This window comes from Zeugodacus cucurbitae, chromosome 6, assembly GCF_028554725.1.
Source record: "Zeugodacus cucurbitae isolate PBARC_wt_2022May chromosome 6, idZeuCucr1.2, whole genome shotgun sequence".
NCBI lineage: Eukaryota > Metazoa > Arthropoda > Insecta > Diptera > Tephritidae > Zeugodacus > Zeugodacus cucurbitae.
The window spans coordinates 44,008,601-44,032,046 of record NC_071671.1 but is presented as its reverse complement, the minus strand read 5'-3'; the positions used below and the strand labels follow the sequence as shown (position 1 = coordinate 44,032,046).

General features: G+C 34.4%; 1 protein-coding gene and 1 long non-coding RNA gene across 2 annotated transcripts; both read right to left on the bottom strand.

Moving 5' to 3' along the window:
• Nucleotides 1-973: 973 nt before the first annotated feature.
• Nucleotides 974-20,091, bottom strand: LOC105209914 (proton-coupled zinc antiporter SLC30A2). Its single transcript, XM_054233284.1, has 9 exons — nucleotides 17,899-20,091; nucleotides 11,255-11,422; nucleotides 10,550-10,712; nucleotides 7,216-7,369; nucleotides 6,428-6,613; nucleotides 3,723-3,828; nucleotides 3,488-3,657; nucleotides 3,333-3,403; nucleotides 974-1,770 (listed from the first exon to the last, which is right to left on the bottom strand). The coding sequence occupies exons 1-9, from the start codon at nucleotides 18,427-18,429 to the stop codon at nucleotides 1,658-1,660; spliced, it is 1,662 nt and encodes a 553-aa protein (XP_054089259.1). The 5' UTR covers nucleotides 18,430-20,091; the 3' UTR covers nucleotides 974-1,657.
• Nucleotides 15,867-16,701, bottom strand: LOC128922520 (uncharacterized). Its single transcript, XR_008471739.1, has 2 exons — nucleotides 16,143-16,701; nucleotides 15,867-16,081 (listed from the first exon to the last, which is right to left on the bottom strand). It is a non-coding gene; the product is annotated as an uncharacterized LOC128922520 (long non-coding RNA).
• Nucleotides 20,092-23,446: the final 3,355 nt, after the last annotated feature.

Sequence of the window (23,446 nt, the reverse complement as noted above, 5' to 3'; positions counted from 1 at the left end):
TTTACTACATTAATTTTTTTCGAATATAAATTGAATTGAAACTGCAACTCTGCGGGTTGTTGTCCACGCTAGAAATTTGATTTTTTGGTATTGATGAAATAACAAACAGCTAATGAAACTTTCCAACTTCTTATGAACAGCAAAAAAAAATGTATAACAGCAGATCGTTAATCGAGTAGCGACTTGTGCGAAAGATAAAAACTGGTTTCTCAATTATAATCTTAATGCATTAAATTAATTTGGCTATGCGAAAGAGCAACAAAGTATACACTTACATACCTACCTACCTACCACACCCGCCGGTTTATCGCTTATTACTCAAAATCCTGCATACTTACAAGAAATACTTCGAAAAGATACTTTAATGAACTATTAGACCTTTATTTATCGATCATTTAAATCACATTCGAAGGCTTGTAGTAAACTGATTATTTCTGTAATATATGCTGAAGGCATAACAAGTAGGCGCTTCGACGAGCAAATTAACACCTAAAATGATAAATTGAAATAATCGCCAACTCACAATCGGTGAGGCATTTCATTTAAATGTAATAACTTATTTTTATTATTTGCACTAAAAAATTACGACAGTTTTAATTAATTTTTGCGAGGCAACAACAAATTACATTCGCAAAATTGTTGGGACTAATAAGCAAATATTGTAATACCAAGGCTTATCAACTAGTGCTACATATATGTACATACATACAACTAATTTACTGTTGCTTATTTTAAAATATTATTTTTGTTTTACTATTTTCTAATACTTTTTTCCAATTTCGTTTACCTATGAATATACCGGCGCTGTGATTGCTGTTTAACCGCGAGAGTTTTCATTATCACATTGAGGGCGATAAAACAAGCAAACAACAGACTGTTTATTTTCATTACATACAAACATATATACATATATTTACGATAGCTAACTTTATTTTCACACCTTTTGTGAAGGTTTTTGTGATTTGTTTGCATTTTATTTATTTTTTTATTATAATATTTTATAGCCGCGAACTTTGACGCTTCACGCTTAGTAATAGTAAATAATGGCAATAAATGAATATGCTTTGTGATTTGTATGTGTATATGAGTATGTATCGCACCAAATTGTATGAAGCACACGCGTGAAATGTATAAATTGTGACTTATATACACAGTTGTGTATATATAAGCGCCCTTACATACTGCCACGCGCACTCGCATGCCGAGCACCCAGTCATAGAGGTAATAAATTTAACGATCAATTAGTGAAGAGCATTTGATGACATCGTCAATTGTCTGTAATAGAATTACGCCAGCTTGAATGCATCGCAAGTGTGGCATAGCCGCATACCCCAAGTGTCTTCAAGCGCTCAAATGTGAGTAACACACTGTATATATAGAGATGTATATACATATGTTTATCTCCAGCATTTCCACTTCTCCCCTTTCACCTCACTCCAAACACCACTCCCAACTGCTTAAACTTTAATTTCACATTCCCGCCACATTCTTTGGTCTGGCAAGGCGTCCAACGCTCGTTTAATCCGTTGGCTCAGTCTTTGGCGTTAAAAATCATAAAGTTAATGATTTTATTACAAGTTTTAATTTCATTTACTTTCTTCGCTGCACACAAGCATGCTCTCTGGCTTATTTGTATTAGTGCAAATAGTTTTTGGTATTATGCGGTCGAAGAGCGTTCAATTTGTATGGTGCAATGTTTGATGTCGTACTTGCTGCCACAGGCTACTTGTGTGGCGCGCTGCAGCACCGTATTGCTGTCCGAGAGGAAATCTGTGAATGCACAAAATGGACATTTAATATTGGTCACTGGCAAATACAGTTAATTTTTTCAGTATTCAATTAAAAGATTTAGAGCAGAAATTAATGGCAGCACGTGCTTGGATTGGAATTCTAATTGCATTATAAAATTATTAAGAAATTGCTGAGGCTTTAAACAGCAAAATTCACTTGTGAAGAAGCTTGAATATGTATGCACCCTTCGTAGTCTATCCTAAAGAATGACAATAGTATACATACAAATCGGATTTCGTCCGCGACCGAATCGAATGTGTAGATGTTTGAACTGATCAGCAGGGTTTAAACGCTACAAGTTATTTTTAGGTTTCAAATTTGTACAAATTTAATCATTACAAGCTCAAGCGAACATCATCAATAAGTAGGATAATAATAGATAGGTATAGCTTTGGAATCAAATGGTACATTCAGTTACGGGACGAAAATTTCGCATTCTCTATTCCATTACCCAGTAAATTTACTGTGCTTTATAAGTTACTAATGCGATCGTGATGACCGGGTACGTGTCTAAAACTCGTTAAGTTGTGATCATAAATTTCTGCAGTATATAGAAAGATTATTAAATCTAAATATACCGGCAGGGTACTCTGAATGACGTCAACAGCGTTTATCATATTTAAGCCTTTGTCAAATAACGTAATACTGTTTATTTTGGCTCGACTCAACTCATAATTAACGATGATCTTGTATATATAACAATGATTATGACCGGTATGCATATATGTATTTATGGGGATATCTATATCTCACGACAATAAATTAAAATTTCAAATTCCAAGCTACCATGTCCTTAGCCCAAAATACGTGAATCCCATCTCATATTTCCCAATTATTGTATCATAGGCAAGGAGTTATCTATAGATATAGTCTATAAATGATAGTCGCAAACAGTTTCTGTCAAAAAAGTCAGGGGATTGCATTCAACGATTCGAATCGTTAGACAAAATATCTATTATATTAACTATAAACCAGAAAATAAACAAAACTGTAGCTCGAACACGAAAGAGAGCACACGCTGAATTACGAATAAATTATAAAACACAAATTTGTGCTCTTGGATTGTACAAACTTGAAAAAGGTGAAGAGTATTTAAACATCAAAGAGATGAAGACGTAGTTCTTAATCGGGTAACAAGTTGCTGCAGCCTACCTAAGGATAATCTATAATCAAATGTGGTAAACTATCTTTATGCAGGACCAGGGAAATCTCTCAGCTATGTTTAGTCGAGATCGGGAACAGATCAATAGGACAGATCTCGGATTTTATCTTCAAAAGCTCCCGACATGGTACATTCAGGGTTATAACTTAGGAAGGGAACATATGTTGCGTATTATAAATCAAACTGATCTACAAGTCAAAGATATTTTTGGTTCGATACAGCAAAATTATCTGATAAATATACGCACTGAATATTACCACCGGATTTATATATTCTGCAACCGGATAAAATATAAATATTTAACCTCAACTAATCCCTTCGTCACTTAAATTCAGGATACTAATACTTAGTAATAATATTGATGAAAAGAAGAACCCACCAATAACTAAGTGCACCATCATGACGCTGTGATTATTCGTATGGCTCCAGACATTTAAATGATGTACCGATCTGTAGAAGAGAGGATTATAGACAAGAGTAAATAGAATATTAATATATCAAAATTTAAACTTATTAGAGCCAATAAGTACTTACTTAACGCCATCAATGTTGCCTAAATCCAACGCTAGACTCTTCAGTGATATCGATGAAGGCACTGCATCCAACAGAATAGCAACCGATTCCCGAAATAGACGCACAGTGGTCATGAAAACGATAACGGAGAATAAAACCGTGCACAGCGGATCGGCATATTTCGCGTTTGGCTGTGGGGCATGAAATCAATAAAATAGTCAATTTAATCTTTATCATCAGGACGGAATTTACTCACATAAATTAGAATTAATAATGATGCGAGAAATACGCCAATGCTTTGCACCAGATCGCCGATGACGTGTATCATGGCGGCGCGCAGATTTAGGTTCTCAACGGTGTCGCTGTGGGTGGTCGAAATGAGAAAAAAATATTATATATGTAAATATGTAAATATATACAAAGTGTATAAATAAATAAGTGAATTCAAAAATTATTGTGGAAAAAATTGTGAGCGTGTTGAAAAAAATTGAAATTAAAATTAAAAATAGTTGAGTGAAAATCGAAAATGCGAAGCTTAAAAGTATGACCAGCAAAAATCATGTAGAAAATAATTGCAACTATAATTAAAAGGGAAAAATGCGCTGGCTGGTGAAAAAACTCGCCGGCGAATTAAGTTGGTAAATCGCTGGCGGTAAATTGAAATGTGTTGCTTATTGACACAAATGTCGAGTGCGAGTGTGTCAAATGGCGAAAAAATTAATAATTGCCAGCAAAAAATGAGTAAGAATTATCATTTATACATGTGGGGCGAAAATGCAGGAGTGTGGCGCAAAAAATAAATAAACACACGGCCACACACACACGCAGATGTGCGCACATATGAAATGCATAAAAAGCGCTGGCGAAATCAATTTTAAGCACTTTTGTAAACGAAAATATGCACAAGTCAATATGAATTATGCACGCGAATCCGCTTGGATTAACTTCATTTACATATAAGCGCATATACACGAGTGCATGTTGGTATTAATGGGAATTTGCCAATCATAAAAACGAAAATAAAAAAATATAAAAATAAAAACAAAACTTGTGTGGGAAAATCGAAAATTATAATGAAAAAAAATGGCGAAAATGAAAATCATACAAATTTAAATTGTTGTAAATTTGTGTGCGTCTGTACATACAGGTATGTATGGGCTTAGCAGTATGATGCTTGATCAAGTTACCGTTATTACTTTAACAGATGAAATCAATTGCTTGGTTTGTAGTTGAACTTTTAAATGAAGATACTGACATAAATATTTGATATGCTATATAATGCTGCCTTCAGTTCGTAAAAACTTGAAGTGCGACAAAACGAACATACAACTGGTATGAAATCAAATAATTAGCTGAAAATGAAAGTTATCAGCGTTTCATCAGCTCTTGGACAGTTGTTAATTGTATTAAAAGTTGGTATAGTTAAATCAAACAAATGATAGAGCGGCAAATCGAGTAAGCATTTGGTATAATATCATCCACATTGGCATAAACAAAAAGTTCATTATGTTTAATTAATCCAAGGATTGTAGTGAATTGACCGAAGAATTAATAAAATTCAAACAGGCTAGTATAATCGATATGAGTTGCCTTTGATTTCCTCTATGTATCTTGAAGTGGTAACGCCCATCACATGGTTTGGATAAGCCGCAACATCAATCTCAGAGCAGAGCCTTACAAAACTCTATCCTACAAAGCAATCTAGCAGTAGCCAATCGAGGGGAGAAACCTACTGATATAGGACCCACCTCGAAAAAGTCCTAGGTATAATGATCTATACCAGTATTGGTGCCATGGTGGCAAATTAAATGGCTTAATCGCTAAAAACTGCTTTAGTTTCATCAATCCCTTGAGCAAATCAAACACTAAACTGGTATAAATCAAAGAAATTGGCATAATCGAGAACAAAGTAATTTTAATTCACCAACTCCAAATAGTTAAGTGGCCAATAGAATAAGCAACTGGTATAAATATATATAGGAAGAATTATCTTACTCTCTCATATACAATTTAACTGAATAACTTGGTTGCAATTTTCACATTGACAAGAGAACAGATTCATCCACGACCTATTTTTTACTAAACTAGTAATGGATAAGGAGTAACATTTGTTTTTTTGTTTTTTACTATGAACTTTTTGTATTGACCTGGGTAGCGCTATTTGACATTAAGAGTTTGACGGTTCATTAAACCCAAGCAAAAAGTCGTCGATTCATCGAGGTTTTTTGACATTGATTCTTGTGTTGTTTTGTATTTTAAAGACGGAGGCTTACAAGTTCGTAAACTTATCAACTAAATTACAACAACAGCTAATCTACTAAACTAAAAGCTTCTGTTATTTTTGTTAGGGATCTAGGTTGGACCAAGTTTATGTTGTTCAAGTTATCATAGATAGTTCTATATAAGATTATTAATAACTTCTTCTTCTTAAAGATGATTGAAGTGACGAGAAGAGTCACAGACGAACCTCATTAGTTAAACAATGTTGAAACTGATCTGATTAATCATTCTCATACTGTTCTTATACTCCTCTAGGGCAAGCTTTGGCCACTCAAAGTAGTTAGTAATGGGTTATAGAAGTTTTATTGCATTGGTCAATATTCGCTCTTCAGTGTTATGGCCTTATTTAACCAACCAGTAGTTTGATACTGTCCGCTTCGTCGTTATTATAATTACTTTACTAATTACCTTCAGAAGGTCCTTAGAATTATCAAACTATCTAAACACATTTTAGAAATAGATTCGATTTTTTCAAGATATAATTTGGACAAATTACTCAATTCGATAATTTCTTACAAACCCTTAAAGTTTTTATATCAGTGAAAACATTAAACAACTTTGAATTTCTACAGCAATTTAAAATCAAGGACATAACTACCACAAACTACCTGTATATTTGAATATATATGTTTTTGTGTGCGTACATTTAAATAACTGGTTGGCATACATTTGTTTACTCACCATTTTTTCAATTCATTGCCACCACCACCACCATTTGAACCATTCGCTTGCAACAAACCATTGCCGGCCGCCGCTGAATGGCCGTGCGCATGCGAGTGGGAGTGTGAGTGCGCATGTGCGTGTGCGTGGCTGTGACCGTGAGCAGCGCCATGCGTTAGCGATGAGCCGTGGAGTATGAACGCCATGCTGAAAGACATATGTAAAACAAATTTGAATTCAATCAAAAAAATGAAAAGTGTGCAGCAAATAATAAGAATTTTATATGAGCAATACTGGGACAATAGACCCGCATATGAATATATATGTATGCATGTATATATTTGTGCGTATGTTTTTGTTTTTATAGGTGTGCAAAAACACACGAATAAAATATGTATGCAAATGAATTGCAGCTGAATTGGCAATTAAGTTTTAATTAAATGCACTCACATAATATACATAAATTCATATATATTTTAAATATCAGTGCACTCGACTATCAAATGTGCCGCTACAAAAACAAAAATATTCTTTTTGCTGCATTTGCCACGAATATGTTAGGTAGAATTTCATTATTTTGAAATTAAAGTCAGTTGAATTGCTAAAACTATTTTGCTTCGCATTAATATTCGGTCATTAATTATTCAAGTTTGTACTTTTCGTTTTTGAGTATTATTCATAAAAATTGTATGTATTATATTTAGAATTGATAAATTTCCAGCTTGATAGACTTAGTTAGCTGGCCACCCTAATTGCAATATATAGATAACTGTAAATGAAATGTGATATTTTGAATTATTTCTACTTACACGATATTAATTAAAATGCCAATGCCCGATATAACCATCATAGTTTTGGCATTCAAATCGAAGTCATTGGAGTATAAGCGTTCCATGGCCACAATAATTAGTGTTGCGGTTAGTATCCAAATACCTAATATCGATACAATGGCGCCCATCACCTCTAATAAATATACAGCAAAAAGAAAATAAAGCTACGTGTTAGCTTAAGGACACTCTAGTTAAAACAAATAAATTATAATGAAATTAAATAAATTAAAAAAATATGTATTTTCGAAATTCGAAGTCAGGTGAAATAATAATTACTGTCTATTAATACTCTATTAATACATTAAATGAATAATTATAATAAATTATTAACAAAATATAAATTCAAAATATGTACTACGAAAAAATTCGAAATAATTTTCGAAAAAATAACCGTTTATTTTTAAATATATATATATGTAAAAACTATAAGCAACTGATAAATTATTTGGAAAATTATGTCACTTAATTTCGAAATTTTTCGAACTACTTCGAATTTGCAAAAAATGTACTAAAAATATTTCTAGGAAGTGTTATTAATAAAATTAAAATCTGCTAAAAATTGCCATTTTCTTAACGGTCAGTTACTGTTTAACATCCTTGTTTCAATTCGAGCGAAATTCAGTAACAGTTATTACACACGTGGGCATAATAATAACGCACAATGGCGATTATCTGTAAATTGTCTTCAAGCTGAAACAGTTTAACACATTTTAATCTAATCTATTCTGACTAAATGGACATCTCTTTTAAATTTCTTCTCAATGTTGCTTGATATTTGCAATGTTAATTGAAATTCGATTACTTAAATAGACCATAAGTTGCCTACATATGTATGTGAATATGTAGTTACCCAGCAGATTTAAAAGCGAGATCTCCTGAATGGAGGAATGAAGGAGTCCTCCTATTGACCTCTTTTAGGAGCAGCAAGGGAGATTTTTTAATTTTGTTCTTATATTGTGTTTTTTTTATATTTTATTTTAGTGTTGACCTCCTTTTGTCATCTTTTAGGAGCAAAAAAAGAGATTTTATACTTCTATTGTGATTTTTTTTACTTCATTTCAGTATTGATCTCCTTTTGTCCTCGTTTAGGAGCAATAAAGGAGATATTTTAATTTTTCGTAGCTTAAAAATCGTACTTTTGATTCAAAAATTACAATTTAACGGGAAATAATAAATTTCAATTTTTGTCTTCAAGCAATTGTTCATTTCAACTGTGTTTTTTAAAGCGTGCAGACGTAAGTGTTTTATATCTATTGAGAATTAAATATTTTAAATTGCTAATTAAATGTACTCTAAAAGGCATTTAAAACGCCTAGTGAATAAAAAATTAAATAATTTATATAAACAACAAAATAATAATACACAAAATGAAAATGATGTGGAAAGTGTTAATGAAATTGAAAAACATGGAACAAAGAATACGGAAGCTAGAGGAAATATCAGCGCAGAACACTATACTCCTGGAGCGGATTATTGACATATTTCCACCGATGAAGATTGAATTAATGATATTTCCTATTAAAAACATGAATGATTTAGCATCTACAGAATCCTTGATTTTGAATAAGCCTGAGGCAGAAATTGTGAGTATGATAAAATACATTTGATAAGATGTTACTAAACTAAATTTTCAAAGAGACCCCTATCAAAAATTTTGGATGAAATGATTGCGGAGTCCCTGCCCTTAAAAGTGAATTGGGATGGTTGCATTGAAGAATTGGAAAAAAGTTGCATTGAGGAATTAACACTTTTCAATAAATTTCTTTACGGTAATACATAATTTCAATTCATGTCAACTATTTTTTTAACAAGTTTAATTTTTAGAGGCCTTAAAAGATGATTACTCATACCCTGATTTTGAGGCAAAGATCAACAAAGGCGTTTCTGAAATGTAAGGCTCAGTTCTACAGGAATACTTATAATATAAAAAAATAATAGATTTCATGTACATTCATTCAATTAGAAAACTTTAATAAAAAATAAAATTATAAAAATGTGTGTGCTTTAAAATAATTGCAGGTTGAAAACAATATAGGATTTATCATAGAGATCTCCTATAGTAGTAATCATAGAGATCTCCTTTAGGATTAATCATAGAGATATGCTATAGTAGTAATCGTAGAGATCTCCATTAGGAGGTTAAAAGGAGTACTCGCGTTCCAATGACATGCAATGTTAAAAACGAGAATACAATTTTACGTGTATTTACACACGAGTATTAGGAGTAATAGGGAGTATAGGATATCTCCTAAAGGATTAATCCAGGAGGTCTCAAACGATCATCCTAAAATCTGCTGGGTAACTATAAAATATTACAGCGGGTTATTACTTTGATAAAACATTAGTGATACTCTAACTAATATGGAAGCCTCAGAGAAAATCAAATACAGAATCTCCAGGATTTTTCCATACCAAAATAAACAAAAGAAAATGCCTCTGTAAGGGAAACTTCAAAAAAGGAATATTTAGTGCAGAATTGATTATGCTTGCTGAATGGAATATAGTTAATTTACTTGATATATAAAATACAAATTAAATGTGACTAAACTAGAACACATACATATTTATTTAAATCGTTTTATAACCTAAATCGTAATGGAACGGAATATTTTTGAATACAATTGATTGTAAATTGATTTTGCCGTTTTCGACTGGTGACCTGAAGTCTGTCAATTCCACAGTATTCTTCAAAATTAGCTTTGGTGAAGTGTCAATTTGTTAGTCATCATATATTTTTTAGGCAACAGTTATGAGTACTTTTAAAAACCTTAACCACATCTACATATAAGAAATCACTATTGATTATAGGAGCACTAAATGAAGTCAATTAATAAATTGTCTCCATTAATAGGTGTGTTTATAAAAACAGCTAAACCAACCATTTAATTGATTGCCCGCAACGCGCATAAGATTAGTATCGATGTTCATCAATATTGGCTTAAGGAATTGGGTTTCAAATGTATTTTCGAGTAATTATAGAAAATAAAATATGTTCACACACCACAATAAAAAGTGAATGTTTATTTTAATTAAAAGTATAATAATCTTCCAACATAAAATATAGTATTTTACTGCTTAAATTAATATTTATTTAAATATTTATATTTTTAAAAGCACTATCTCGGTTCATATAAATATATAATAGCACAGTTAATTAGATGCATCTAGTAATAATTTTAATATATAGTGGCTATTATAAATCAAAGTTACTTAATTCTAATGTCCTAAACCGAGATAATTTTCAACTACTTCGCTTATATTCAAACTAAAACCGTAAACGTACTAAATACTCATCCAAATGCATCACACTTACCCATCCGTTTATAGCCGAAGGTCATACGATCATCGGGCGGTCTTCCGCCCAACCAAATAGCCACCAAACCGATGACAAAACTAATGCAATCGGACGCCAAGTGGGCGGCATCCGTCATGATAGCCAAACTTCCGGCCATATAGCCGCCTAGGAATTCAACAATCTGCGCAAACACAATACATAATTGAAATGGGAATGGAAATGCAACGCCAAAAGCAATAGCAACAGCGCACGCCAGCGAGTGTAAGGTCAGCAGGGTGGCGAGCGGCCGGTAAGGGAAAGTGTTGGCGTTGGCGAATTTGTTGATTGGCGCGCGACAACCGCAAAGCGCGTATGTGTGTGAGTGTGTGATAAACAATACACACATGCCGCTGTTTGATTAATTAAGTGCGAGCCAAAGACCGACCGGTTGTGGGAATTTCACACGCCACATTAGCTGACGCGCGTTACTCATACGCCACGTTGTGCGCGTCCGCCGGCAGCAGTAGCACAAAGGTGAAAATGTGAAAACAAGTGTTGAACGCGCGCCGCCGTTGGGCTGGCACGTGCCGCCGCCGCGACACAACACTCGCTGGATGGATTGCTAAACACTTTTTGCATAAAACATAAGCACACACACACGCGCCGGAGGATTTACAGTGCTGTTCGCATGTGCGACGCGCGTGCGTGTGTGTGGCTCGTCTGCATTGTGATTGATTTACTCACCATGAAAACGCAGCACAGCGTAATTGCTAATAAAATTTTGAATTTCGCATCTTGTGTAGATTTTGTATGCAGATTTGCGCCAAATCCGGGTAATTGGCAATGGCAGGTGGCGGCAGCGGAAGCGGTGTTGAATTGCTGGTGCTGGTGTGCGTGGTCATGGTAATCGGCCTGTATGGATGTGAGAGCAAATACAATGCAATGTTAAATGGGCGATGGATGTTTACAAAAACAGCAATACAAACAAAAACAATAACAAAAGGTATTATATTTACAATAATGCATAAGGGAAGCCTACATACGAAAGTGTGTTCAAAAACTAACGGGAATTTTAATTTTTTTTCAAATATTGATTTAAATGCTTTTGAAGTACGATCAAAGCTGTATCAGATGCTCTCCGCTGTATTCATTGCTGACCGCTAACGAGCGACGTGTTTTTACGAGCTTGGTTATTTTTCTTTGTTAAAAGTTTACACTCTGCTGCTTGTTCGTGAATTCTTGGCCAAAATTAATACTTTGACGATGGCCCAGCCTCCATATACCAGACAGACATGACTGCAGGTGCCTTTTTTCTTATTATCAAAAATAAAGAGAACTTGAAAGGGTCGTCCAAGCATACGCCAAATCGCTGAAAGAGCCAAAAGCTATCCCAAAAGTGGAGTTTGAGTAGTGTTTCGACGATTGGAGGAAGCGCTAGCATAAGTGCATAATACCGAATGGAGACTATTATGATGGCGATAACATTAATGGAAGCGTATAAATAAATATTACTTTTTTTCGAAAAATTAAAATTCCCGTTATTTTTTGAACACACTTCGAATGTGTGCTTATATGTAGGTATGTAAAATTTTATGTTTTGTTGCAAAACAATTCGCGCGAATGAATGGCTCTGCATTTTGAATAAATAAATAAACAATATTTGCAAATTTTCGGCCGACTTTGGCCGCCTAGAACAAACACATACCTACATACATATACATACACATACATACTCATACATATACCCACATATTTGCTTATGTTTGCCTATGCACTTGCCACTTGCCACGATTTGTTTATGTGTGGAAATATTCGAAATTCCTGCATATGCAACTCTATTATTTATGCCCGCAATTTTGATTTGCTACCAGCGGCGAATTTTCACCAGCGTTTTCAATGGAAATTTCCAATGCAATTCTAATTTATTTACATGAATTTATCATATTTATTTGCTAATTGTTGCTCTGTGTAGGAATATTTTTGCATTTTTTGTTGCTTTTGTTTGTAGCCGCGGAATGCGCGTTGTGCATAATTCATGTGAAGCAGCACTCACACACACACACAAACACATACATACGAACAAAAATAAAGCCATTGAGAATTCAATGGCGCGAATTGTTTGTGAAAGCAAAACGGCGAATTCATGTTTGACTCACTGAACCATGCACGCACACACATACACTCAAGTAACATAAATATAAACACTCCAACACCCACACACACACATGTCCAGCGAAAAGGCTTGTGGCGAGCAATTTAAATTTCAACAAATGCAATTGGTGCACAAAACTACGCTAAACTTCGGCAAAAATGCTGCGAAAATATGCAAAATAATGCAACAAAAACAACAACAGCATATTATTAATAATAACGCACCATTAACCCGTGTAAACAACGCCGTCAGCTTTTTTCAGCGCCTTTTTTTATTTTTATTATTTATTTATTATTCCTAAAGTAAATATTTAATTATGCATTGCTGCAGCTGCCGTCTATATTTGTGCCATGACTGCCGTTATGCGCTTTGAATGCGGATTTATTGAAATATGATTTTGAAGCGTTTATTGTTGTTGTTGTTGCATGCTTTCGTTGCTTCAGCGCTGTATTAATTTCAATCAGTTTTTTCATATTTCAAAACCAAAGTTGTCGTAATTGTTTTTGCATTTTTAATGCGCTGCGCTAAAAAATGCTGCATTAGAGATTGATTCAGCTGATTGGCATCGTTAAAAAATTTTGGCATGCTTGACATGCTAGTTAAACATTCAGCGAATATTTTTGTGTGGGATTAGCTGGTATTTAGGGGAAACTATAAAGGGTTTTGATTTTGTATTTGGAAATTGGAAAGCTTAAAAAATATTTTTTTTTAATTTTTTTTCATTCGTTAAATTTTTTATGGTGGAGTGTATTGCTGTACTCATTTGGTATGAATAAAAAATAATTATGCCATAATGACTAAAGTATTTGAATTCTTTTAGGATTTATATTATATTCATACCTTTGTATTCGAAAATAAATTATGAGCTTTATAATGATATATTTTTCGAGGAAAAATGTACGAGAATGTATGTATGTAACGAAATGTATGTAACAACAAACAAAAAACAAAACGAAACTCGATGCACATTTGACTCTTCACTAGGTATTTGAGAGGTAAAAGGAGAGTTTCATTTTTCAATACATTCCAATGCGTTCTACACTTATTTCTGGTCTGGGTGCGTATTTTAAGACCTTGGAAAAGCAAACAAAATATTTTTGTGCGAGAAGTGTCTTAACTCTCAACACGTTCCAATGCGTTCCACATATAAATTTTTAGGTTCATGAGTAGAGTAACATGGTACACCTGTTTTTCTCTTAACCCTCCGATGTTCATATGGGTCTGGCCAGACCCACTCGATCTTTAAATGTATGTAGATCTTTTAATTTTAATATCTGAGGCTTTTTAGTCCATGACTTCCTAAAATGTAGTGTGCTAAACACAATGAAGTAGCAAAATTAAGATTTTTGCTATATTTGTTGTAAAAATAATAATTTTAAACTAATTTCGTTTATTAAGCTCACATGGGTCTGTGCAGACCCATATAAGCTTCTCATGTAAAATGGTTAACCGTTAGGTGTAAACAACTAAAGTGTTAGCGGAGGCAGCGGCAGAGATAATTTTTTAGTTGACATTTGACAATTGAAGTGAACACGTGTTTTTTAATTAGTGGGAAGTGTTTTTTTAAATAAAATGGAACAATTAAATATGGATGAAGTTGATGTGTTGACGCGTTTGCTTCGTAAGCTAAACGCAGCAAATGTGAGTCCGGAAGAACGTCAGCGACTTCAGGAACAAATTGAAGAAATTATGGGACTGGAGTCCGATCCATTTAAAACAAGTGGCGACGTAGAAGATGATGAATATTTTCCAGATGAAGATGACTTCGGTGAAGCATCAGATATAGAACAGGAAATCGAGTTAGAGGCTGTTCTGGATGAAAACCATGATGATATTGAGGATTTGTATAGAGAAGCTATCGCCCTTGAGGCTTCAACTACAATGGAATCATGCAGCACATCTATTACCCAGGGCCTTATATACAGGTCGAAAGATGGTAGAATGTGGAATTCAAATCCTACACCACCTGGAAGGCCTCGTTGTCACAATGTTACAACTTTTACTCGTAAAGGGCCACTACGAGGAGCGTCACCGAGTCATAAAGCTCTTTTCAAGCTATTGCTGTCTCCTGAAATCGTAAGTATCATTGTTCAGGAAACCAACAGAAAAGCCGTTGAAGCGTTTCGTCTATGGAATGAAAAGCATCCCAGTAATAAACAGCGTTCTTGGGTAATGACTGACGAAGACGAAATGTATGCTTTTTTTGGGATGCTACTTATTGCTGGTGTATTCTACTCGAATTCTCAGCCAGCGAAAGAATTGTGGGCCAGCTACAATATGCCAATTTATAAGGCTACTATGTCATTGAATCGGTTCAAGAGCTTAACTACTTTCATCCGTTTCGATAACAGTGGTACTCGTGCTGAGAGGTTGAAGCAAAGCAAAACTGCTGCCCTGGACGATGTATGGCTCATGCTGATAGCCAATTTAGAGAAATCATACACTCCGGATTGTCATGTAACCGTCGATGAACAGTTATTTCCATATCGTGGGCGCACTCGATTCACCCAATATATTCCGAGTAAGCCGGCCAAATATGGCATGAAAGTGTGGTGGATTTGTGACTCTGTTTCAAACTATAATTTATACTGGAAAACCACCAGGTGGCCAGCGAGAAACGAATCAAGGTGAACGGGTCGTCATGAAATAGATGCAAAATTATATGGACAGCGGTAGGACTGTTTATGCTGACAATTTTTTTTTCAACATACAACTTGGCAGAAATGTTGATGAATCGTAGAGTGGCTTTTTTCGGTACCGTAAGGAAAAATAAGACCTTCATTCCGCAAAGCCGAAAAAGCCAGTAATTATGTTATCCACTGCCCATTACCGTCAAAGCACAGATCCATTGAAAGGATTCAATCCAGATCAAATTTTGGACTTTGGTTTTATAATATGCTGGATATTGCCGGTTTGGCCTCATTCATCATCTATGACGAGCTGAATCCGGCAAAGCAGAGTGATAAGAGGCGCTCATTTATCATTGAATTGGCACGGCAGCTAGTTATTCCACATATGACGAAACGGGCGACTAACCAATTAGTATGGAGGTTTGCTCATATAAGACAAGCAATGAATCTTTTCAATATCAAGGTGAGTATGAATTATATACACACCTACATATATCTCCGCGTATAAAGATATGTGTATGCATGTATTCATATTTACTAATTTAAAATAAATTACTTCGCTACTTTTAGGTACCGGAATCTTGTCCATCGACATCAGATGCAACACAGCAACAATCATATGCTCAAGTTGCTTCAAAACGGTCATCGTGCTACCATTGTGCTGCTTCTTCTTCGAAAAAGCGACGTAAAACTCGTTATAACTGCAGCAAATGTAATCGTCCCATATGTCTTAATGAACATTCCATGCAACTATATAGTTGTAAACCCAATTGCTCTTCATAATTAATACTAATCCGTTCAAATAAAAAAATAAAATTATTTTTAAAACCGTATTTCTTACATTATTTACCGCATCATAAGGCACCGAACATCGGAGGGTTAAACTAGGTGCTCTGTGGGAACGCCGATTACGACAAAAGCTGTGAAATTTGGAAATAGTAAAGAAATGTTAGTGACACTTCCGACAGTTGTCAAGTTTTTTTATACTCTCGCAACAAAGTTGCTAAAAAGAGAGTATTATAGTTTTGTTCACATAACGGTTGTTTGTGTCACCAAGAAATAAAAGAGTTAGATATGGAGTTATATATATATAAATGATCAGGATGACCAGTGGAGTTGAAATCCGGATGTCTGTCCGTCTGTCCGTGCAAGCGATAACTTGAGTAAAAATTTAGATATCTTAATGAAACTTGGAACACAAGTAGGCGTGGCATCTCCTACTTATGGGTCAAAGACCATACCTCAGGACTTGACAGATTTCAATAAAATTCGGTATATAATATTTTCTTGAAATGGGCGAAATCGGTTCACAACCACGACTACTTTCCTTATAACTCAATTTTTAATTCCATCTTATTACTTCACTCTATAATATATACATTAGGAACCAATAAAGATAGCGAAAAAAAACTTTAAAACTTTACACAAATACTGTATATGATCTGTGGCATCACTTGTGAAAAAATTGTCGAAAACGGACTATAACTTTTCAAGGTCCCTTATATCGAATATGTCAAACTCAGCCCCTAAGGGTAAATTTTAACCAAAACAAGTAAGGTTAATATGTGAGATATCTTAGCAAAATTAAGTGAGCGTATAGTCTTGGATATAGTGCACCTTGCTGGTGAAAATGAATGGAATCGGTTCAGAAATTACTTCAACCCTCATATACTATATATGACGATTTTCGTTATTCTATTAAACTTTATGCCGAATTTATGGGTAAATTTGGAAATTTTTTGAACTCAAATTCGTAATGAAATACCCCACAGACCTCGTATCACATCAGTCGCAAATTTTTCCTTCAGATTTGTAGTGTAATTAATGTTGGTTTAAAAGCCTTGACACATTATAGAGGTTCCAGTCAAATGGGATTAGAGCAATTTTTTTCCAATGTACCATTTGAATTGAAAATAGGGACACAAATCTTGATATTTTGTAACGTAGCGTAAGGCTTCAAATATCTCTACAAAAAGAAGTCAGAGAACACAAATTTGGAGATCTGGAACCTGTCTTCCTTTTCGTCATGAGACATGCAGGAAATTTGAACCGAATGAGCAGTGTGACATTGCGTATATGAGTTTCCTAGATTGGACAATTTTTCTACCGTGCTGACGGTATTTGCTGAGAGTCTGGGTAAATTCCAGCTGTATGTAGTAGTTCTACAATCTGTCTATTCTCGAAAAGTGGATATTATATTTTAAGGTGTGTTTACCCGTTCTGCCTATTGCAAATATCGACTACAATTCCTATTATAAATGAATGTATTTAACCAAGGACGCAATACTCAATGAATCCGCTAAGCTATTACTGAGTCATTATGTGATGGTAGCGACACGGCTTAACTATGAACACCCAAAATGGTACCCACAACAATTTGTATTGTCTACAGCTCGCAAGCAGAGTCAAACAATATAATAATAAATACATATTTACATACATATATAACAAATTACAGACATTCGTTCTAATATGATTATGGATACATGAATAATGCAGGTAATTGTAGAAACAACAATTTATATAAAAGCATAAACATAGATATTATACACATGTAAAGCGTACAAGCCTTTGTTTGCATCAAATTTCATATGAATTTCACTTGCATTGTTATTTCCGCCAAGCAGTGGCACCTCCATCGTTGTGTCATCCGCCTCGTAAGCGTCCAACAATAGTGATGTTGATGACGTTTTCGCTTCCATGTCGGCTAAACTCAAGGCTGCTGTTGACATTGTTGTCGTTGTAGTCGGTGTTGCTCTTGACATCACAACCGCTTTTGTCTGATTAGTGTTGTTGTTGTTATTGTTTGTGCTTATACTATCGAAGGGACTGTACTCCCAACTGCTGGTGCTGCCGCTGCTATGACTATTCATACTATTGCTTTGACTGCCGCTCCTATTGTTGGTATTGTTGTTGTTGCTCCGTGTAGTGCGCCCTTGTCCGCTGCCGCCGCTGCTGCTGCTCGATTCGTTGCTGCTGTCGGTGTAGAGCAGCGCCTGTAGGTTCTCGGCGGCATGATGGAGATTTGTATTTGTTGCCGTTGTTGTTGTTATTATTGCATTGTTGTCTACGCCTGTAGTGGCCGCATCTTCATCGCCGGTGGCAGACGGTTCGAGTAGCAGCTGATATTTAGACATATTCCCTTAACGTATTTAGACACTTGTGTGTATTTATGTTTCTTTCTATGTGTGTGTGTGTGTGCTTGTTTTTATTGGATAAGCTGTTGTTGTGCTATATTTAATATTTATTTTCGTTTTCACTTTAGTCACTACATACAGTTATATTTTATTGTATATTGCCTTGCGTTGTTATTGTTTTTTATATTTTTGTTGTACTTATTTATTGTATTTTTGCTTTTTTACATGCAACACATCTAGTCGCGTGTGAGTCGTGTTATTTTTAGCAGAAAATATTATTCAATTGACTTTATTGTTGTTAATGATGTTTGTTGTTGTTGGCGTTCGTTATGGCATTGCTTTAGCTTCAATTGCTTTTCACACTCGAGGTGATAAAGTGTAAACTGAGGAAAAAAATGATTAAATTTGCATTTCTTTGCCACAAATTTTAGCGACAATTTGTGTGTTCTTTGAGCGGAAAATAATACAATACACTGTTAATTTGCTACACTGTAAAAAATTGTTGGTGCTGTTTTAAACACACTCGAAATATTTTGCAATATAATTTTAAACTTTTTTATTATTATTTGCTTAGAGATCGATTAAGTTTAAATCTTTAATGATTGGATACTTGACATGTTCATTCATATCAGTTCCACACGTTTCTTTGATAGAATAGTGAGGCATGAAGTTAAAATTATTCTATTAGGAACAAAGGCTTTTAACTTTGCCACACATTCCAATGCGTACCACATTATATTCATTTCAATATTGCTATTGGGGTACATATCGGTAGTCAGACATATTCTTCTAGCAACTAATTTTTATTTTTAAATACATTCCACATTTTATTCTTTTCTAGGTGGGTATTATGAATTATTTGGGAGATAACAGCTTTATTTTTCAACACGTTTCAAGGCGTTCCACACTGAATTCTTATTTAGGCGCACATTGGACGACATTTGAAAAGTGAAAACTATTTTTTTTTCAATACGTTCCACACTCATTTCTTGTCTAGCTGAGTATTGGACGGTATTTTAGGAGACACAAATTTCGTTTGGTGAAACTGGTATTATTTTTCAACACGTTCCAATGCGTTCCACACGTAAAATTTTTGATTGGTGAGTATTTGGAGGCATTTGAGAAGCATAAAATACTTTTTCTGGTAAAAAATGCTTATATTCTTAACACTCTTCAACAGGGATAGCGATGTGAATGAAATGTTTAGAGCTCTTCATAAAATTTCCATATTGTTTTGTTATAAAGCGAAAAGTGGAGGTATCAAACTGCAATATTTCACTTTGTATATGATATGCGATATTTTACGTGATATTGGTTGGTCTTACTCGCTCTTAGTCGTACGAAGATTGCGTGGACTTTTATACTAGCCCGCGGTTTTTTCCGTCAAGTAGAAATTGAAATTTTAATATGGTCTTCAAAAGTGATCAGCTTCGCAAATCACACGTCTGCATCGGCTATCATTAGTACTCAAATTAAGTATGATTAATTTATTGCTCTCTAATTGCGCATAAATATTCTATATCAAACAATAAAAAGAATAGAAATTATTTCTATATATCAGAGTCTTCAAGCCATTATCTGAATTTTCTGGTTTCGCTGATATAGAATTGATTAGCGGGTAATAAACCATTGATTATGAAACTTTTCTATCTTATCTTGAAGCCACAACTATAAACGTTTTAAACGTCCGGCGTCTGACTGTGAATTCAATATATGTGTGTGTATGTGAGAGTCTATAAACTATATATATGTCTAAAAACAAAAAAATTAAATGAAAAACCTTTCCTTGGCTCGATGTTCTTGAAAACTGCTTTATGAGGAAATATCAATCCAATGGAGCAAAATAACCGCTGTATAAATATTAACTGTTGCTATAGGGCAACTGTAAAGCGAAATATTTATTCTAATGGAGAGCTGATTGGAGCATAATAAGACAATATCTAAAAGATCATTTCGTAAAGCTTTGAAATAATTTATGAAATTGTGCTGAACTGAATAAAGACCAAAAGTAGTTGAGGTCCTGAGGCTACATTAGTAGCGTGTGGTTCATAGGTAATGGTATACTAAAATAAACAAACAAATCCGATTATTTGAGGAAAACTTTCTAAAAATCCAACAGCTTAAAATAAGCAGAGACCAGCTATCGGTTAAATTTTGAGACCTATAATTGTTCTTATAAATGAAAGCTCAAGGTCCATGAAAAATTAAGCTCTGGGATACATATATGTGTCTAAATAATTGAATATATATGTAAATGGCGGAGTGAATTCGATATTAAAGTTAAAAGGTGTAATTCATTTATCATTCTCTTTGTTTTGTTTACCCATGACTGCACACTGTTCTTTGTTGCATTTCTCAGAAAGATTTCATATGTTTGTTGTTGTTGTATGCTTGTTTTTTAACTCAATCCGCTATATTTACATTTTAATTAGCGGGTTATTAGCGTAAAGCGCTGTAACAGTGGGTGGCGAGCTGGACGAGTATGTTTACTTAAACTGATAAGAGTATTCAAGGTTATTTTGCACTCTTCAGATTAAAATGTTTGTCTAAAAATTAGTATTATGCTAATAGTTATACATATTCTATATTTTACAATTGCTTTCAGTAAATAATTTCCTTTTATTTTTTTTAATTACACTTTCATCTCTTTCTTTTAAGTTTTAATACTTTATTTAATACACAATTTTCACACATTTCAGCAATCCATATTTCATTCTTTGCATATCACTTTTGTTTTATTGTTGCCGTAAATTGTTTGCCGCTGAACCAGCACTTTGTACGCACACGAAATTCACAAAGCAAAAAAAAAAAATAAATATAATCGTGTTTGTTTCCTTCCCTCAGCGACGCTCACTTTACGCGTTTTCGTTTTTAATCGCGTTCATTCACAACCAGCAGCGTCGTCTCCGTCGGACGATCACACCGTAGCGCTGTTGTGCTTATACTAAATGGATATTGGGCGGTTTGGATTTGGGTGTTCTACGATCGTCGCTTGTCTTCCGCGCTGCCGCTCACCGCCACACTCAACGCCAGACCCTCATCTCCATTATCGCTGGCGCTCATGCACACTCTTCCGCTCTCTCTCATGCTCTTTCACTCTCTCGGTCTCCCAATTTGGAACAGCCGCTGGGCTCCCCTTTTCGTTGGCTGAGTAATGCAGTAATTTACGTGTGTTTGTGTGTCGGTAAGCGAATTGCCTGATATTTGCTAATGAGTTTATGGTCAATGCTTTCCACTGATAAGCCGCGAGCGGGTTGTTCGGCTGTTGAGACGGGTATTACTGCTCTGTTTACTCGGTTTGAAGTGGTTTTGATGTTCGACAAGCAGAACCACAAGCGACTACTAAGTCTGGATGCGTGTGGGTATGTATGTTTGTAAGCGGAGTGTGTTATCGCTTGTAAGCACTGTTATAAAGTTGTCGTTGTTGCGTTAAATCCATGCGTTCGAGTGAATAAATTTTAGATTGCGAGTTTTGGGAAATTTTAAGGTTGTGATAAGTGCGGGGTTGCATGGTTGCCAGACCATTTTGATTGTTTTACGGTAGACAATAGAAATAATATTCTGACACATTTCTAAGGTTGAAATCATTGACCAGTCACCTTCTTATTAGACTAAAGTCCAATATAGAGTTTCATACGATTTAAAACTTTTTCGTAGCGGTTGAATATATGTATTTGAATGCAGTTTGTTAAATATTTCATTTTGAGAACTACTTGTCCCTAAATCTTCATATGTTATTAAATTGTTTAGATAAAAATTTCCAAAAATTTTTGAAAAAGGAGACAACTCTGCAAGTCGAAAAATATCTATGACTTGCAAATTGCGGTATTAAATTTTGTTGACATATTTTTAGAAAGATGCTTTGTGGTTAGATTCGGTTAAGGGAATAAAGTTAATAAGTTAAATAAAGTGGAATTTTTGGTGGAAGATAAAGGGTAAGGTACTTATATACATATATATACATTATATATAAAAATGTTGAGCACAATGGTTTTATGAAACGTATGATAAATTGAAGTATTGGAACTGGTTTAAGGTTTTATGTACAGTTCGTCTTGAAACCTAGGCTTTATAAAAGTCAAGAATAAATGCTGGCACTGGTTAGATTAATATTTTTTCCCTGGAATCTTACAAATCATTTTCAAGTAGATATACTCTCAATTCTTCTTATTCGCCATATACTGAATATATATATATACTAGGTATATATTTGATGGATTTCCCAAATTCATAGTATCTTCTAGACTAAGTGAACTAATAATATATAGCGAAAACAGATTTCCAAGAATTAAATATGTAAGTCTGAACGTAAAGTTGTTGTGTCCGTGATTAGGTTCTCCAAATTTAAAGTTAGTTCAAAATCAATCAAAACCACGCCCCTCACAAAGGGAACAAAAGAGGTGAGAGACACCAAAATGTGTACGCACACAGAAAAATAAATCTTAGTCACCGCATAGATTACACCGATTGATGGTAAAATAAGACTCTGTGTCTTGTTAAATGAAATTAGTAATAGGGAAGCAACTTTCAGATCTAGAAGATCCCAAAAGCATCTGTACGCTGTGGAAGGAATATAAATTAGTACACTAAATAGATAATATACTCTAACACAGATGTTTAACTCTGTTTTGCCTGGTGGATATCTTCTTGCTCCTATATCTATTCCTCCTGGGTATGTGACAATCTACCGAAGCCTCAGTGGATGAGATCACAGTATATCGGTTCTGACCTGTGTCTTACAGCTTTGACCGAAATATATTATATAATGGATATGAGTGAATAGCATAAACCTATTTCTGATTGCAGAGACCCAACACCAAAAAATTGGTATTTTGTTATTTTATATTGAGCAGAGCTTCCTTAGTCTCTGTTGTTATTTAATCCTAGCCACACATAAATATCATGACACTGATCGTTTTGGTGGTATACTAATACTGACATGGTACTAATCAAAGACATGAAGTGCTCAGCGGTCTAAAGATCTTTTGAGCTTAAAGTGCAAGACACAGACATTTAG

Coding starts and splice junctions, on each gene's coding strand:
- LOC105209914 (XM_054233284.1), bottom strand. CDS start 18,429: ATGTCTAAATATCAGCTGCTACTCGAACCGTCTGCCACCGGCGATGAA. Junction 3,829..6,427: donor GGCAATGAATTGAAAAAATG/GTGAGTAAACAA, acceptor GACCACCCACAG/CGACACCGTTGAGAACCTAA. Junction 3,404..3,487: donor GGCAACATTGATGGCGTTAA/GTAAGTACTTAT, acceptor TCTCTTCTACAG/ATCGGTACATCATTTAAATG.